This window comes from Ictalurus furcatus, chromosome 16 (assembly GCF_023375685.1).
Source record: "Ictalurus furcatus strain D&B chromosome 16, Billie_1.0, whole genome shotgun sequence".
Taxonomy (NCBI): Eukaryota; Metazoa; Chordata; class Actinopteri; order Siluriformes; family Ictaluridae; genus Ictalurus; species Ictalurus furcatus.
This window is the reverse complement of record NC_071270.1, coordinates 6,399,185-6,418,457: the sequence shown is the minus strand read 5'-3', so window position 1 is coordinate 6,418,457 and position 19,273 is coordinate 6,399,185. Positions and strand designations below refer to the sequence as shown.

The following is a 19,273-nucleotide window of genomic DNA, read 5'->3' as shown; positions in this document are numbered from 1 at the left end:
CAATCAGCTGTGTTCATCTGACCCAGGAAACCAATCATATGAGTTATTCTTCCCTGGAGATCATTCAACTGAAATGCCATTACAAAGTGCTAGGAAACATAAAGTAGCACTAATTAAATAAATAATAAAATGATTAAATAAGGATTATTAAGCACACATAAATCATCGTGTATGTGAAGTAATTATTGTCTATCATTTTGCAAAACGTCAGAAGGAATTTTGTTGATGTTCCCAGGGTACCAGTGGGAAAACACCTCAAGTGTGTGACCTGAAGCACACCCCACACCCTGAACTCTGGAATTTATTACAATGAAATGAACACATATAGAGTTGTGTTGTGGTGGAGGAAAGTATATCCTGTTATGCAGCTCATGAAGTGAGCTCTACAGAAAATGAAACGCTTTAGGTGAATGTTGCATACCTTTACTGTGAATAAATTAGAGCAGATGAAGTATTTGCTTTCAGCTAACAGCTCAGGTGATAATTAAACACATGTGATTAGATGACACCAAGCACTCATTAACAGCTCCACACATAGTCTCTGCCATCAGCGTGGAGAAAAAATTAAACGAAAATCATTGTCTAAATACAAGGCTAAAGGTGAGAGTTTCATCTTTCCTTAGTTCCTTAATTATGTATCATTTTGTCAAATGTCCATTAAAGTGCTTCTCAAATTATCACCATGTAGGTCAAGTCCCAATGTTATATACAGAAATGTTACAAATGTTACATAGAGAAAGTACATTCATGAATGAGGTGCTATATTTAATAAATGCCATAGAATGTTAGTGAGATTGAGAGAGAGAATGAGAGGGAGTCTGAGAGAGAGCGTGAGAAAGAGTTAGAGAGAGGCTGAGCGCGAGATTGAGAGAGAAACAGAGAGGCTGAGCGCGAGACGGAGAGGCTGAGTGCGAGACGGAGAGGCTGAGCGCGAGATTGAGAGAGAGAGACAGCAAGGCTGAGCGCGAGATTGAGAGAGACAGAGAGGCTGAGCGCGAGATTGAGAGAGAGACAGAGAGGCTGAGCGTGAGACAGAGAGGCTGAGCGCGAGATTGAGAGAGAGAGACAGCAAGGCTGAGCGCGGGATTGAGAGAGACAGAGGCTGAGCGCGAGATTGAGAGAGAGACAGAGAGGCTGAGCGTGAGATTGAGAGAGAGACAGAGAGGCTGAGTGTGAGATTGAGAGAGAGAGACAGAGAGGCTGAGCGCGAGACAGAGAGGCTGAGCGCGAGATTGAGAGAGAGAGACAGCAAGGCTGAGCGCGAGATTGAGAGAGACAGCAAGGCTGAGCGCGAGATTGAGAGAGAGACAGAGAGGCTGAGCGTGAGATTGAGAGAGAGACAGAGAGGCTGAGCGTGAGATTGAGAGAGAGACAGAGAGGCTGAGTGTGAGATTGAGAGAGAGAGACAGAGAGGCTGAGCGCGAGACAGAGAGGCTGAGCGCGAGATTGAGAGAGAGAGACAGCAAGGCTGAGCGCGAGATTGAGAGAGACAGCAAGGCTGAGCGCAAGATTGAGAGAGAGACAGAGAGGCTGAGCGCGAGATTGAGAGAGAGACAGAGAGGCTGAGCACGAGACAGAGAGGCTGAGCGTGAGATTGAGAGAGAGACAGAGAGGCTGAGCGTGAGATTGAGAGAGACAGAGAGGCTGAGCGCGAGATTGAGAGAGAGACAGAGAGGCTGAGCACGAGACAGAGAGGCTGAGCGTGAGATTGAGAGAGAGACAGAGAGGCTGAGCGCGAGATTGAGAGAGAGACAGAGAGGCTGAGCGCGAGATTGAGAGAGACAGAGAGGCTGAGCGCGAGCTTGAGAGAGAGAGACAGAGAGGCTGAGCGCGAGACAGAGAGGCTGAGCGCGAGATTGAGAGAGAGAGACAGCAAGGCTGAGCGCGAGATTGAGAGAGCCAGAGAGGCTGAGCGCGAGATTGAGAGAGAGACAGAGAGGCTGAGCACGAGACAGAGAGGCTGAGCGTGAGATTGAGAGAGAGACAGAGAGGCTGAGCGCGAGATTGAGAGAGAGACAGAGAGGCTGAGCGCGAGATTGAGAGAGACAGAGGGCTGAGCGCGAGCTTGAGAGAGAGAGACAGAGAGGCTGAGCGCGAGACAGAGAGGCTGAGCGCGAGATTGAGAGAGAGAGACAGCAAGGCTGAGCGCGAGATTGAGAGAGCCAGAGAGGCTGAGCGCGAGATTGAGAGAGAGACAGAGAGGCTGAGCACGAGACAGAGAGGCTGAGCGTGAGATTGAGAGAGAGACAGAGAGGCTGAGCGCGAGATTGAGAGAGAGACAGAGAGGCTGAGCGCGAGATTGAGAGAGACAGAGGGCTGAGCGCGAGCTTGAGAGAGAGAGACAGAGAGGCTGAGCGCGAGACAGAGAGGCTGAGCGCGAGATTGAGAGAGAGAGACAGCAAGGCTGAGCGCGAGATTGAGAGAGACAGCAAAGCTGAGCGCGAAATTGAGAGAGAGACAGAGAGGCTGAGCGTGAGATTGAGAGAGAGACAGAGAGGCTGAGCGTGAGATTGAGAGAGAGACAGAGAGGCTGAGCGTGAGATTGAGAGAGAGACAGAGAGGCTGAGCACGAGACAGAGAGGCTGAGCGCGAGATTGAGAGAGAGACAGAGAGGCTGAGCGCGAGATTGAGAGAGAGAGACAGAGAGGCTGAGCGCGAGATTGAGAGAGAGAGACAGAGAGGCTGAGCGCGAGATTGAGAGAGAGAGACAGAGAGGCTGAGCGCGAGATTGAGAGAGAGACAGTGAGGCTGAGCACGAGACTGAGAGGCTGAGCGAGAGATTGAGAGAGAAACCGAGAGGCTGTGCGAGAGATGGAGAGGCTGAGTGCGAGAGAGAAAGAATGAACAGACATTTTTGTCAGTAATGTAAACTCAACAAAAAAGAAACGTCGACTCGCATTCAACTGCTTTTATTTCCAGCAAATTTCTTAACATGTAAATATTTGTATTATCACAAAAACATTCAACAACTGAGACATAAACTGAACAAGTTTCACAGACATTTGATGAACAGAAATGGAATAATGAGTCCCTGAACAAAGGGGGGGTCAATATTAAAAGTAACAGTCAGTATCTGGTGGCCTCCAGCTGCTTTAAGTACTACAGTGCATCTCATCCTCATGGACTGCACCAGATTTGTCAGTTCTTGCTGTGAGATGTTACTCCACTCTTCCACCAAGGCATTCGCAAGTTCTCCATCACGTCTGCAGGGGACACGTTGTTGCATGTAATTTTCCACTGCAAGGACGATCAGCTGTCCTTCCTGTCTCCCTGTAGCACTGTCTTAGGTGTCTTACATTACAGACATTGCAGTTTATTGCTCTGGACACATCTGCAGTGCTCATGCCTCCCTGCAGCAGGAACCCTAGTTATCTTTCTTCTGGTGTTTTTCAGAGTCAGTAGAAAGGTCTCTTTAGTGTCTTAAGTTATTGTAACTGTGACTTAATTGCCTACTGCCTGTAAACTGTTAGTGTCTTAAGGACTGTTCAACAGGTGCATGTGCAATAATTGTTTATGGTTCATTAAACAAGCATGAAAAACTTTGTTTAAACCCTTTCCAATAAAGATCTGTAAAGCTCATTTGGATTTTACAAAATTATCTTTAAAATACAGTCTCCTGAAAAAGAGTTTAGTTGCAGCTGATATGATCTGGAGTTATAAGCACTTCTTCTGTGTGGAAGTGAATGCTCCAGACATAGAAAATTAAGTAGAGCAAAAATACAGAGGTTTTTTTTTTTATTCCGTTTGAGCTGGTGTTTGCTTATAAAAGTTGAGTGGAAAAAAACATTCTGTTCTGCAGCACTGTATCATTGTCAGCTCATCTAACAGCTCTGTGTGGCTCCTGAACTGGATAAGCAGCTTTGCATAAAAACATGTCAGATGAATAAATGTGAGAGACCAAAAGATGTGGCCTCACTCGTTTATCTCATTAATATGTAATTAACTTGTGTACTTGTTTGTTTACAGTTACCCGGTGCCTCTCTGTGAATCAACACCTCTAATGTTTATGGTTTTTGTGTCTCCAAGGCTTTGAGTTCTTCGAGACAAGCGCCAAGGATAACATCAACGTGAAGCAAACATTCGAGCGCCTCGTTGATATCATCTGTGACAAAATGTCCGAGAGCCTAGAGACTGATCCTGCAGTTACCACGGGAACGCAGGGCAATGCCAGGCTAACAGACAACCCACCACCATTACAACAACCCAACTGTGCATGTTAGTGCATCAGAGTCCTGTGTGTGTGTGTGTGTGTGTATGTACGTGCGTGGGTGTGGGTGTGTATCCAATACTTGGGCTTCTTTAGGTCGAGGCATTAAACCTTTAACGTCGTGGCTCCTGGATGGAACGAGCTGTATCTCATTGTTCAGGGAAGGCATGTTAAGGGTCATGTGACACTCTTACACGCCGCCCACATCCCAGATTGGTTGCACTTGTAATGGAACGGAATGCATTTCTGAGAAAAGCTGAGGAAAAAGGGTTTGAAATGCCTCAGTGCTGTGACCTGTATCTGACTGTCAACCTACACTGTTTCATAACGAGTTCAGTGTGAATCCTGCTGCAGTGTAGTGCTAAAGCTGATCAGATCATGATATCTAAAACACTAAAAAACTATAAACAACTGTAGTTTCAATTATGTTTTTATTAGTTATCAGCTTCATTTAAAAGGAGGGGAAGGAAGCTTATAGTACAAAAATAGATTTTAGTGTCCAATCAGCACTCGAGTTATAAAAGAACTGATGATTACTGAGATATCTGAAAGAAAATGTATAGTGTTGTAATTTATAAGAATATATCAGAATTATATCTGCCAGCCATATAATGAGTATGTGGTCAGAAGGCTACTCCACCATTGTGGTAGTTCCTCACAAGGACTTTATTCCATCAAATGAAATCTGGAGAAAAAATATATATATATATTTTGTGTTCTAGTTTCTGTTAAACTGCTGTGAGGAAAGTTGTAAACACTTGAAGTCATTTAGAATTGCAGTACAGCTATATTAGTAGCTACATGAGTCGTATAAACCCATGTGTCGATCAGAGCTCTAGAAAAAAATCCCTTAGTGCTTTAGTGATGAACTTGTTCCTGTAACCTGTTTATTCAGTGATTTTCCTCCCAGGCATTGAAGTATAAAAGATGCATCTTTTCCAAGCAGCCACTTGGAGCAGGAAGTGGTGCCTTTTAACATTTCCCAGCTCTCTTGCCATCTTATTTTGTCCTTCTGTCATCAGAGAGGCTGTACAGATATAAAATGATTGGATTCTGTAAGATATCCTTTGCTCTTACTGAAAAGCGAGCTGCGTGAAAGAGGAGGAAGCTTTTTCTGCAGCGTCACTCATACAATCAATACGTCATACAGCAATTCTGACTTAAAAAAAAAAAATTCTAAATAACAGCGCGTCGATTCTTCTGGTTGTAATTCTCCACCTTCATGTAGACGTTCCCGTCTATTATGTGTTGTCCAACACTGTACTGCAGTTCCTCTCTTTATAAAATGAAATGATGAATAGAAATGTAGCCCTGATGTTAGACTTGTGTTGAATGTGCTTTGCGTCTGATGTCGTTTGTGAGTGTGTGATGTGAAATAATAGAGAAATCCAGAAAAGCACTCCTATTTATTGTATCAGAAGCGAGTAGGCCAGTGTGTGTAATGTTAAACAGTCCTTATGCATTGCTGATGTGGAATCAGTGCAGCTGTTTTCCGCAGCCTTTAGCATTACACTTGCATGACATCTATATTTAGAGATCGGTATCTATATATTATAGTCGTTGAAATTCTGCATCCTGCACACCTGTGGGCTGCAATGGGCCAATAAGTGCAATATTTTAAATCCTGTTTCCTGTACATACTGTAGATGTGTAATTTGAGGAATGTGTATATCTGCTGCGCGTGCGTGTGTGTGTGTGTTTGGAGAAAACATGCTGAAAATGGGAAATGTTGTTTTTAGACACTTCACTCCCATCTCATCCTCCAGCTGAGTTCATACAGATGTGTTCACACTGAAAACAGGAGAGTAATAAATGCTCTGTGTGTGTGTGTGTGTGTGTGTGTTTGCATTTGAAATTAAACACTAGTTTCTTGCCTAAGCAAGTGGTAAAATGCGTATGTGTAAATCCCTTTGAGAATGGGAGCATGTTTGGTGTGGCTGTACTGACAGTAAAAAATTCTTCATTCACACATGAGCCAGTGTAATTGATTATACTTTAGTAGGATGAACTTTTATGCATTTTTTTCCATTCTCAAGCCCTATAAGAGACAAATGAATTATGGAGTGATGTCTATTATTATTATTTGATATCAAAAGCAATTCATTGTCCACAGAAATCGAACACTGATCATGACATGACATTTGATTTTGCTGTGCTGTGTGTAGGAATTCATGTTGAACTGGTTGTTTTGTTTGTGTGTGATGAGTGTATGACCAACTGTTACTATTGAAAATACAGATAAACCTCCAGACTGTATTGATACTTAAATAAAGTTATTAATGAAGCATTCGTTTAAAATTGGAAGTTATTTATTACTCTGATATTGTGCTTGAACAGTTTAGCAGCATGAGGTGCTGCTGCCCCCTGCTGGCTGTCTGATATCATCACAAGGATGACAAAGCATGAGGTGGGTTTAAGGATAAAATCAGAGGTTAATCACATGAGCAGCTGTATCTGGGCCTCTTCGCTCAAAGAGGGGAATAATAAAGTCTTTATAAAACACAGTTCCTTTATTCACCACCATTATCTACACTAGGTAAGGGATAATTCATGGCTAAGTGTGTGACCACCCGACATGAAGCAGAGTGCATTATACATAAGTGTAATGCACACCTAGCTGTAGATTATCCCACTTATACCATGGTCACTTGCCAGCACTGACAAGTTAAAGCTGTCATTGATGTTTGCAGTGCAAAATTTGACTGAGAGGATAAAAATAACAGTTAATTTTCGTTATTTATGTACAGGGTCATTAGATCAAAGCAATATGCCCTGTGAGGTCGTGGTTTAGAGTGATTTACTTATTGCTTTTATAAAATGGTTGCTACATAAATAATACAAAATGCAATAATTTATTGCTAACAACTTATCATTCTTCCGCCAAGCAATGTAGCAGTTAGCAGAATGGTTGCCACGCAACACAAACGCAGCAACACGTAATAATATAAACGCTTGTAACTTTATACTACATATATAAGTATAACGTTATACTACAGTCCAGTAGGTAACGTTAATGCACCTTTCAGTTTGATATCAAACGCCTTTATTGAAAGAGGAAGAGCTTCATCATGAATGAGTAAAGTGAGTTATCGAAAAGAAAATTAGCAGTGTAGTCTGGTTTATTATTGTTTGTTACCGCGCTGCCAAACTGTAATGTATATTTGAAAAGAAAACACTAATACTTCAACACGTAAGCACTAAAACACGTTCACACACACTCTCTCTCTCTCTCACACACACACACACACAGCTAATGTACACTAGGACATTCGTACACGTGTTTTTATTTACCTTCCAGGACCGGTTCATTTGATTCTCGTGCACTTTTTACCCATCTCTATCTTTCCCCTCAGTAGATTACAGTAGTGTTGAAGTGTTTTAGTGTTGAAGTATTAGTGTTTAGTCGCCGGTTGTTGCTAAGCTCTCTGTTCTTTCCTTTTGACCACAAAGCTGATATTCTAACAGCGCGGAGTGAAATCTATAAAAACACCTTTAGGTACTTTTTGCTTTAAAATTGGGTATTTTATACACTTTGGTGTATTTTTACGTTATCCCTACTCTACACGGATTTGTGCTTAATAGGTACATGGTCTGTATAAATTACAACCTCTGGACACTTCTGCTACATCCTTTAGCGAACGTGGTTTTGTAGTTAAAAGCAGCACATCGGGTCATCGTGACCGTTTCCGTCCGTTGGCGGTCAGCGCCCTCTGTCGGTAGCGAATCGTAAAATGGCTGCTAGAGCACTTCCGGTGGCTTCACCTATTGCTGGCAATTTAGATTTCTATGAGGTATCCAGTTTATATATATATATCGGACAGACCTCGGTGTAATGGCATCAATGTAATAAATCTCAAAACTAAAATGATTCCTTTCTACTATTACTAATGGACCTTTTTCACAGTTTTGTATTTACAAACGGGTAAATGTATAGCGTTTCAAAACTTCCGGTGAGACAGTGAGCAATACAGCTAACAATCACTGCAACTTCCCACAATGTACAAATAATTAAAGCAGACACCGAGTTTGAGCTTTCACTCATTTCTCATTCGTGTACCTGTGAGTGAGAAAAAAATAGCATTGTGCCTACAGTGTGTGGCATTTCAGAGAATCGTACAACTAGAAAACTTGATGTAAATCATGGGGCTACACCCTCTAGACTTTTAATTGACAGATCAAAAATTTGTCGAAGTGTTTATGACAAACTCAGAAAAGCCAGCCTTGTGATTGGGACCTGCTCCAGCTGCAGACCACGACTATTGTACACTACACAGCACAGCCCTTCATACTCCAGGTAAGTTTGCTAACTGTATATAAAGTGTATGTGAGAGAGAGAGAGACAGAGACTGACTGATTGAAAAGTGATTTTCGTCGCTCCCTGCAAATGTTCTAATTGTTGTTAACGCTAGCTAGCTTTATTGGTGCTATGTTTATTAGCAGCTGTGCTAAGTAGTGTACTAGCTAGCCAAGTGTGTAGCTAAATAGTTCTTATTCTGTTACTCATTTCAGTACATAAACAGTTCAGCTCAATGTTTATTTGTAAAGCAGCCTTATATAAATATAAAATGTATAACTGGATGTTCAAAGTGGCAACTCGAGCGCTAGTCATGACCGGGTATGACGTCACAGCAACTGCGAGAACGGTGTTTTATTTAATCCTTTTGCACTATTTAGTCCTTCCACAAGGTGGCGAGAGTGACATAGGGCCGTTGATTCTCAACGTAGTTGAAGAATAAACGGAAGAAACGGAAACGAGTTCAGGTTAGAAAGTACCCGCATTTGTATAACTCTAGCCTTAGAGAGTATAAGGATTTGTATATGGGTGCTAATCGCGGCGAGAGATTGCCCAAGCATTGTTCTTCGTGTTGTGGTTTTTCTTTCTTCATAACAACAGACCTGCTTTACTGCTCTGTACTGACTCCTGTAGGCCAGGAGGGGTAGTTCAAATTGTTATAATGCGCATGCGTCGACCGCTTGCGTACGCGTCAAATGGAGTATATTTTGAAAGACTATGCGATTATACGGCTGTGCATATACGCGTAAAATACAATGTATATCAGAGCCTTTAGAGGCGCTTGATCTTCATGCTGTGATGTGATTAAAGTGTCCACTAGGTGGCAGCACTACAATGTTGTAAATTCCCAACCGCCATTCTACCGATTATATCTAAGGCTATCTGCACCATAATTTTATCGATATTATATTTGTTTACTCACTGGCAGGATAATAAGAGCAGATCGTCTGTTTATTGTTATTATTATTATTTATATTTTGCGGAACTGATTACGCCATCTTTATTGTGAAAATATAGCTAGCCTACCAAACAACCACCAATCATGAGGTGAATCAATTCTAATATACCGAGCTGTTTGAACAGCATATTGTAAAACCACATTCATATTTATTCACGAATGGTTACTGCAGTCACCGCTAGGCGGCAGTGTGTGTGTGTGTGTGTGTGTGTGTGTGAGTGTGTGTGAGAGAGAGAGAGAGAGAGAGAGAGAGAGAGAGAGAGCGAGCTGTGGGCACTGTGGGTACTGTGACGCAGATTCCCTGGAGGGAGGAGGCGCCATTTCTCATCTCTGCATGAAGAGCATCGGTTTACCTTACAAAAGTAACCTGCAAGATCTCTGAAATCCTGTAAGTCAAGGTTCTTGCTTAAAATACACAAAGTGACACAAACACTTAATGAACTCATGCTTTTATTTCATTTTTTAATGTTGCATATAAAAACGTTTCCTCTTGTTTTAAATGTCCTTCAAACTGAGTGAAGCAGTTCTACAGTTCTGTCAAACGACAATGTATCCAGTGAAAGAAGTGTAAAAAGTTTAAGGTCATTGAAAGATGTAACCTAATGAATTAAACTTTGAAGTACCAGTTTATGTACCTTTTAATGACACTGAAAAATACAAGTAATAATAATAATAATAATAGTAATAGCCACGACTGGCTTTGGTCCAGGGCTGCTATAATCTACAGTATGCGTGTCCAAAAAAAAGGCTTGACATACAAACTTCTAAGGTTTTGCTTTAGTGCATCAGCACATCTACAAGGCTGGATGAGACGATGGTAGCACACAGCACCTGAACACATTTCAGAACAGCATGAACATACAACTTAAGAGTGGATATATGCAGCCAGCAAGCCCGCCGTTCTCCTACATGTGTGTGTCTATTGCATTGGGGTGCATTGCGTGTGGCATTCAAAGCTGGGCAATGAACAAAGAATGTTTGCTTTTTGTGCCAGTCTCAATGCAAAAAAACTGCAGCAGCATACAGAACCATAGCTTTACAATGTAGCACTTACTCTGATAATCAGGTAGCAAAACGGGCGAGACTTCCCCATGTGCACTACTGCTCTCTTGTCCACAAAGAGGGACGAATAAAGAGAAATCTAGAGACGCTGAAGTTAAGGCACAGCCCTGGGGCCAAACACCAGTGGCATCATATTGTTTGGCTTTCCCCTGGTTCTCCATTAAACAAGCTCAAAGTTTGACTACTTCCATTTTCATGTTTTTTTTTGTTTTGTTTTGTTTTTTTTTTGTTTTGTTTTGTTTTTTTTTACAGAATCTTTACATTGTATAATAGCTATAATAAACATTCTCTCAACAAGAGTTTACTAAATACAGCAACACCATCGCCATTAGGGATGATAGAGTAAGAATCGCTTATCATTTACAATAAACATTACAATATATACACAATGCAATAAATACATGTCTGTAAACAGAGACAAAACAAAACCCATAATAGGTAAGGTCATTTTGGTGAGGCAAAAAAAAAAATGGCACAAAACAGAAAAAAAAGTCTAACAAAATCACTACTATTTAAAAGCCAGGATTCAAGTTTTGGTGAAGAATCTTCTCCTTAAAATGTTTGTTCTATGTACACACTCACCATGTGGAGGGAAAAGAAAGAAAGTAACTTGCAAGTAACATGCCGTCTATGCTACAGTTCATGTTCTACAGTACTGCTTCATATATACAGCAACTAAAACATATGAACCAATAAATAAAACCACAAACAGGTATAAATATAGAGAAATGAAGAGCCACTTGGCTAAGTGCTGAGAGTCCTATAGTGCAAGAACAGTGCGCGAGTGTGGGTTTGGCATGAAGAGTAAGGGTCGAGTTGTGTTCTAGCCCTAAGAAAGCTTTCGATCAGACTGGACGATTTGTGGCACACGGTACAACTGCTGATGCACAGACTGTGTGTATGATCACATGATCAATGACAATTTATTCAATGGTTTTAGCTAGTCCTTTAATCTAGGCAGTATATTCAAATGGAAAACTTCCTGGTGCGCGCACGTGATGTGTACTATGTTTTATACGAGATCCAGTGGAGTGAAATGTAAAAGGCATCTCATAAGGAGCACGATTCAGGTCAGTTAGAAAAGCCCGAGCTTCTAACACACCAAAGTGTACAGTTCATGTGTCTCAAAAATTGCTTGTCTCGTAGAAAAGTAAATGCTAAATGAGATCTGACGCAAGACAAACTGAACACAGGATGTTGGCAAAAAACAGTCTAAATGTTTGCGTAACAGGAAACAGAAACGTGTTTGATCTAATGGCCTCATCTGCGTTCCTGCCAAGGTGCGTGTGTGTAATGTAGCTTTCATATAATGAGGTTTATCTAAAATGTGTATGTGCGTCCACTCATAAATAACGTACCTGCAAAAGTCAGAAAGAAACAAATCAAATGGAAAAAAAAAACTATTCTGGCTGAGGCTCACTAGAGGTAAGTGTTTAAGTAGATTATATTATCTAAATGAAAGAAAGGGGAAAAAATAGGAATGAAACTTCACTGAAGAGATTGCGTGCGATTACGAAACAGACACAGCAGTGTTGAATGAAGTTATAAAGTAGCGCACTAAACCCGCTGCCCAACATGAACACATACTTGCAAGTTACTCATCACTAGAAGTTTTCGTTGCTGTTGTAAGAAAACGAGCATTCGTTAAAAGAATCTCAATTTTATGTACCATACAAACAAACAAACAAAAAACACAAAGAGGCCGTGACAGCACTGAGCTGTGTGTGTGTGTGGGTTTAGTCAGGTTTTCAGGAAGACTTAAATGTAGAAAAAGCCGGAGAACACATTCCAATAAATTTCCTGTTTCCCCCCGTGGCCATAGCTGCTGCAGTCCATCTCTCTTCACCGCTCTGTGCTGTGTGAGACTTTCAGATCTTTCTTACTGCTACCCACATGAAGGGGATGAAAGCACAGTGGTTTAGCTTCCAAGCATGTGCCAGGGGGAGCACACACACACACACACACACACACACACACACACACACACACCCCAACGGCCAAGAAGCACAGGGTGGGGGGTGGGGCCAAATTAGACAGCAAAGAAAAATAAAATGTTATTCCTGAGTGCAAAATAGGACAATGTACCAGAGTGTGTGTGTCCTTGTGTGTCCAGGAGAGAGCAGCGGCCGAGGTTGTGGAGTGCAAGGTACGCTTTGGAACTTTCCTCCTCCTGCCGTTATTACCCTTCCCTCTGCCTGTGCATTTCACTGAGACATGGTTAGCAGTGAACGAATGTGTCCTGCACTGCTACGTTCCTTCCTCTTCCTCTTCCTCTCCTTCCTCTTCCTCTTCCTCTACCATACTTGGTTCTACAGAAGCTTCCTCACACACCTGGCCTTCCTCCTCTCCCTCTGCCTGCTCATCCAGCAGGATCTCAGTACACTCAGAGTTCTGCGTGCAGAGCGTTTTGGAGTCGTCCTCCTCCTCCTCTTCCTCCTCCTCTTCTTCCTCGGCCTGACTGCCGCTGTCCTTCTCTGTGTCGGTTTCTCCGTCCTCCTCCAGCGTGAGCTCGAACTGGAACTTGTCTGTGGTGTTCGTCGATCCACTCTCGTCGTTCTGCTCCGGTGCAGGAGAAGGGCTCTGAGGGATGGTGCTCTGGTACCACTCTCTGTTGTCCTCCAGCGTGTCCAGGATATCCTGAGCATCCGGGTGCACCAGGTCAGCCCATGTCTCCCACAGAGGGTGGACAATGTAATCGATAAAGCCAACCTACAGCACAGCCGGATGGAGACAGGATTGACACAAACTTTCTAGCTATTACAAATAAACACACAACAGAGTGGAATCTTTTTTTCCTCTTCATAAATCCCAGTGCTGATACAGTATGAAATTATTAAAAATTGCTTGTATCCACCAATAGCAGTGGTTTATTATATAATATTAAAAGGTTTTTCATGTGGACGAATGTAACTTGGCATAAAACTGTTTGGTAGACTGTGAGTGTTTGAGCTTCATGTAGCAGAACACAACACTGACACTCCTACATTCCAGGAAACCACTGTAGAGTGCAGAGGGCCAGATCTGTGTGGGACATGTTTGGCAGACTTTAAGAAACACTGCAAAATGAACAAGCCTCGATCCCATCCAAGTATAAGAAAAGAAATGACATTTGGGAATGTTCTTTTCCCCAGAAAACTGGGTCGCAATTTACCTAGAGTTCATCGGTGGCTGTTTTTTGTTACGGCCCAGTCTAGGTCTAGCTTTTCATATACTGATCCAAATACTCCCACATTTTGCAGGAAATTAAAAATGTCCCAGTGTTCCAACAAACTTGTCAAACAAATCACACACACATTTACACACTACAGTTGTCATTGTGAAACGTAGGAGTGTCAGTGTTGTGTTCTGCGTGGACAAAAGGCAACCTCAGAGTCTGGCCATCCAGATTCTTGCCAATCGACAGTGACATTTATTTAGACAACTGTGACTGATTTTGTCCAGGGAGATTATCTGTGAATTTACTGGGTTATTGACAACAGTCCAGGCTGAGATGTATAGTGCTGTGAAAAAGTATTTGATTTCTTCTGTTTTTCCTGTGTATCTCATACTAAATTATTTCAGAAATTTAAACAAAATCTCTCATAAAACAAATTGCAACCTGATTAAACACACAATACACTTTATAAATGATAGTTATTTATTGAAGCAAAAAAGTTATCCAGAGAACCACAGTGAGAGACATTATCTCCAAATGGAAAACCTTGGCACAGTAGTGAACCTTCCCAGAAGTGGCCGACCTTCCAAAATTCCTCCAAGAGCACAGCAACGGCTCATCCAGGAAGTCACAAAAGAGCCAAGGACAACATCAAAGGACCGACAGGCCTCTCTTGCATCAATAAAGGTCACTGTTCATGACTCCAGTATCAGAAAGACACTGGGCAAAAATGGTATCCGGGGAAGAAGTGACCTTGGGCAAGATACTGAACCCCAAGTTGCTTCCAATGGCAAGCTAGCTCCTTGCATGGCAGGTCTGCTATCATTGGTGTGTGAGTGTGTGTGAATGGATGAATGAGCACCAGTGTAAAGCACTTTGGAACCGCTAACGTTAAAAAAGCGCTATATGTTCTCTTAACCCAGAACAACATTAAGGCTCATCTGAATTTTGCCAAAACACACCCTGATGATCCTCAAACCTTCTGGGAGAATGTTCTGTGGATTGAAGAATCGAAAGTGGAACTGTTTGGAAGACAGGCGTGCCGTTCCATCTGGCGTGAACCAAACACAGAATTCCACAAAAAGAACATCATACCTACGGTCAAGCATGGTGGTGAGTGTGTGATGGTGTGGGGATGCTTTGCTGCTTCAGGTTCTGGGCAACTTGCAGTAATTGAGGGAAACATGAATTCTGTTCTCTACCAGAAAATCCTAAAGGAGAATGTCTGGTCTTCAGTCCGTAGGTTGAAACTCAAGCACAACTGGATTATGCAGCAAGACTACAAGCTACACTTGTAAGCTCCAAAGCCTAGGATTAAGTTCACAACTGAATAGCTCAAAAAAGCTAAATGAATGTTTTGGAGTGGCCTAGTCAAAGTCCTGACTTGAACCAATTGAGATGTTGTGGCAGGACCTTTAACGGGCAGGTCATGCTCGAAAACCCTCCAGTGTGGGTGAACTAAAGCAGTTCTGCAAACAAGAATGGGCCAAAATTCCAACCACAGTACTGTGAAAGACTGATCTCCGGTTATCAGAAGCATTTAGTTGCAGTTATTGCTGCTAAAAGTGTCACAACCAGATTAAGTTTAAGGGGGCAATTAGTTTTTGACATGGGTGATAGGTGTTGGATCACTTCTTTTGCTTCAATAAAAATATAAATAAATAAAAACTGTATTGTGTGTATACTGATGTTGCCTTTGTTTTATGTTGTATTTTATTTGAATATCTAAAACTATTTAGTATGAGAGAGATACACAAAAACAGAAAAAAATACTTTTTCACAAAACTATATTACATGTATAAACTAAGTGTGTGAAAGTGTCTTCCAAATCTCCCTTCAACCCCTGGAGTTATGAAGACCAAACAGATAAACCTTTCAAAATAGTCAACTCTTAAAAATGAAAGGCTGCTTTATGACACAAAGTGTTTATTGGGCATGTTGATGTGCTGGTCACCTGACAGGATGTTGAAGAGTGTTTGTAGAGTGTATACATTGAACTATCCAGATAAAGTGTTAGCAGAAAAATTGGAAATTAATTTGTGATGTACAGTATTTAAATGCAGTACCTGGGATTTCTCCACTGAGGCATTGTGTTTGTCACACATGGGACTGATCTCCATGCCACGCTCCCTCTCGCGGTCCCCCTGGCTGAAAAACTCCTCCATGATGCGGTCTGTCCATTGGCGGTACAGCTGCAGTGGTTTGGTGGGGTTACTCAGGTCTGCACAGTGCACCATGTTCTGTAGCACCTGTTACACACCAGACATATACAACACACTGTCAAATACTTGCTACCATTATCCTTTATCATCATCAGTGAGGAATGGTGGCTCAGGAGTTAAGGCGCTGGGTTACTGAGCAGAAAGTCATGAGTTCAAGCCCTGGCACTGCCCAGATTCCACTGGTGCACACTTGAGGGCAGTCTTTAATCGCTCTCGGCTCCAAAGGCAGTGTATCATGGCACTCTGACCCTGGCTTACAAACAACCAGGATGTGCAAATAATAGAATTTCACTGTAATATACTGTATATTTAAGAATATTTCAGGGCATGTTGTTGCAGGAAAATTATCAATGGCAAGAGTAGTGTGATATGGCCAAATACAAAAATTAATATTAATCTCCAATAACAGCACAGACAAAGTGTTTTATTTATTTTATACCAAAGCAGTTTATCAATGATTAAAATATTTATATATTAAAGATCCTTAAAGAAACTGTGTACATTTTTTGTTTACAGATGCATTTAAATAAAAAATCTGTGCAAAACATCTGCAAAACAAGTTAGCTTTAAACTCACCAGCCTCTTTTATTCTCTCTTGAAGTTAATAAGACAAAAACATTTCAGCTCGTCATGTTACAGAGAAAGTGCAAAGCCTTTCACCCTAAAGATTTCCCTGTGTTAAAGTTGCAGTTTTACCCCTGACTGTTAAAAGTGCTGACACTGGAGACTCCTTCCAATACAATCACCAGATCAACAATTACACACATTTTAATATATTTATGTGGAATATCTGGCATACAGTACATGTCCTTTTGTAAGTTAATACTATAGAAACAATAACATATTAGAACGAGAGCATGAATATAAAACATGTAGCTGGCACTACTGTCAGAGTTGCTGTTATATTAAACTAATCAACACCTTCTAACCTATCAGAACTGAGAATTCAACAGTGCTGTTGTAAAAGTGAGTAATGGCTTTTCCCCATCATCTTTCAAGTAGGAGTAGAGTGCAAATACAGATGACCTATATCTTCCATATTCAGTTTATCTTCTTTTACTCATTACTATTTTCACTGACTGTTTCTTTTGTTTAATATTACTGCTTGTATCTCCTACAGTGCTGTTTTTGACCCTCAATTTCTTTTACAGAAATATGTCTTGTCCATTGGTCCATCCAACAATCCATCCATTCAAGGTTTGGTTTGCCCTCAACCTCAACACCTATTGGATTAACTGGAACACAGACTACATGCCAGGCTTCCTTGCCTGACCTCACTAATGCTCATGTGTCTGTATGGCCATAAATCCCAACAGCCACGCCCCAAAATCTAGTGAAAAGACTTCCTAGAATTGTGGAGGTTATTGTAACTGCAAAGGGAGACTAAATGTGGAATGGGATGTTCAACAAGCACACATGAATGTGATGGTCAGGTGTCCACATACTTTTGGCCAAACAGTCTATTACTTAATCTGCTACGAACATAATCATGCACAAACGCATTCAGAGTAATGAATAGTGTTCTTACTTGTATCCTGTCTGAATAATTATCCAACAGCAGGACTCCAGAACTGGTCACTTTCTTTGTCTCGACCATCGTTTTCAAGTCAGCCAGTAGGTTCATGTGTTTAGACATATCAGTGGCTAATACCTAGGATATTAGAAAAGCACAAAAACATTGAGACTGTTTTCATTGTTGAATTTCATATCATGTTCATCTGCATACAGTCAGCTCCACTTACGATGTCGATCACCATCTTCCGCAGCGATTGTCTCTGTTTTTTGGTAAGGTTCTGGAAGATGTCACAGTTCTCTTCCTGGAGCAGCTTGAAGCCTACAGCCAGATGATGGTTCTCCAGCACTGATGAGTCATTGTACATGAGGGCCAACTCAGAGTCTACACACAGATACACAAACATACAGTTTCATGGCCCTGATTATGAAGGGTATTCAGTCATCCAAGGCATTAGCATGTACTGTAAATCAGGCTGTGATATAATTTAGATATTCTGCCACTCATGGAAATTTCCTACAATTTACCTACATCATCATGATTCTTAAGTTTGATGATCGTGTGAAACCGAAAAGAGTAAAAAGGTTTCTGAAGAATCAGTGTCTTCATGGTTATACCGTAAGTCCTCCCACCTTGACCATCTGCTTCTAGAAATTTCAGGACCTTGTGCAAGTGAGCTGGTCCATATATTACTATTTCAGTAGGCTGCAATAGATAGATGACTCTTGCATGTGTGTATAGGTGTGTGTGTGTGTGTGTGTGTGTGGTAAATAGCTGTTTAAATGGCAGCACTCTGACACTGTCAGAGAAGGATTAGAGACAGTGATGCAAGGGAGGCAGCGGATGAGCTCTGCTCCAGACTTGCTTATCTACCATCTCAGCTCGCACTACCACTTATGTCACAGTTATGTAAGCAGGGGTAAATCCTCACATGAGGCCATATAACTTGTTGGGTGGATGTATCTGTGGGGTCACTGAAGTTTTTCCCACAGAACACAGAGGAAACATTTGTTTCCTTTAAAAGAACAAATACAGTGCATGTAGCTGGAGGCTATCGCCTGCTTACAAACCCACTGTGGCACTAATGATCATGATAATTGTCATTAATGATACAGCAAAAATGACCCGGTTATAAACGTGCTTCGAGAACGTACAACTGAGTTTCTATTTGTTAGAAAATGCCTTGTGAGGAATCAGAAGCCAGATGGAACTTGCCTTTACCATATGGTTTACTGAAAGTCACTTCCTGTCTTGCAACTAGCTGTGTCTAAATGTGAAGTACAGCTTGTAGGTGGGAACATCTGAGGTGCGATGGACTTCAAATGCCACAAAGTCTTGTCTCATGCAATAATAATGGAAGGCGTGGGAAGGGAACTATTTGTGTCCGTGATATGAAGAAAAATACTCACTGGTGTTAATGAGGAACTGGTTTGAGACCCCCGGGTGATCAACGTCATGAATAGCACTGGCAAAAATGGCAGCAAGAATTTCGAGGTCCGTGAAAACAGCCTGTGAGGAGATGAAAAGTGTAGACCCAAAATTAGAAACACTGTATCACCCAAGTCTTCAACAAGTTCTCACATGCATAGTATCTAATTCTGTTTTCATGGACAAAAACTACGCTATGAAATCTTTTTAAAAAAGGCTGCTGCTGGCCATTTTACCTCTAAAGCAGGCGTGGAGAGCAGCACGTGTGTGGACTGCGTTACGTCAGCAGCATGAATGTTGTTATGATATGCCACGTCTGCATGGTAATGGTCTTCTAAGGTCATCAGGTAGGTTATAAAAGTGTCTAATGGAATTTTAAATGTCTTGAGCAAGTCTCTCTCCTGGTGGGAGAATGATAATAGCAGTAAAATTAGT

At 41.6% G+C, this 19,273-nt stretch overlaps 2 protein-coding genes across 10 annotated transcripts in view; one reads left to right on the top strand and one right to left on the bottom strand.

Moving 5' to 3' along the window:
* Positions 1-5,022, top strand: part of LOC128620277 (ras-related protein Rab-3C-like) — a 31,991-nt gene extending 26,969 nt beyond the window's left edge. Inside the window, exon 5 of the mRNA XM_053645136.1 lies at positions 4,027-5,022. Within this exon, the coding sequence (XP_053501111.1) occupies positions 4,027-4,220 (194 nt within the window). The 3' untranslated portion in view covers positions 4,221-5,022. The remainder of the gene's footprint in view (positions 1-4,026) is intronic.
* Positions 5,023-9,775: 4,753 nt separating this feature from the next.
* The window catches only part of LOC128620370 (cAMP-specific 3',5'-cyclic phosphodiesterase 4D), a 195,069-nt gene continuing 185,571 nt past the window's right edge, over positions 9,776-19,273 (bottom strand). For all 9 annotated transcript variants that reach the window (XM_053645307.1, XM_053645309.1, XM_053645308.1 and 6 more), the window contains 6 exons: positions 19,075-19,239; positions 18,820-18,919; positions 17,640-17,794; positions 17,426-17,548; positions 15,742-15,924; positions 9,776-13,230 (listed from right to left, as the gene is read on the bottom strand). In XM_053645307.1, coding sequence (XP_053501282.1) covers positions 12,769-13,230; positions 15,742-15,924; positions 17,426-17,548; positions 17,640-17,794; positions 18,820-18,919; positions 19,075-19,239 — 1,188 coding nt within the window. In that variant the 3' untranslated portion in view covers positions 9,776-12,768. The remainder of the gene's footprint in view (positions 13,231-15,741; positions 15,925-17,425; positions 17,549-17,639; positions 17,795-18,819; positions 18,920-19,074; positions 19,240-19,273) is intronic.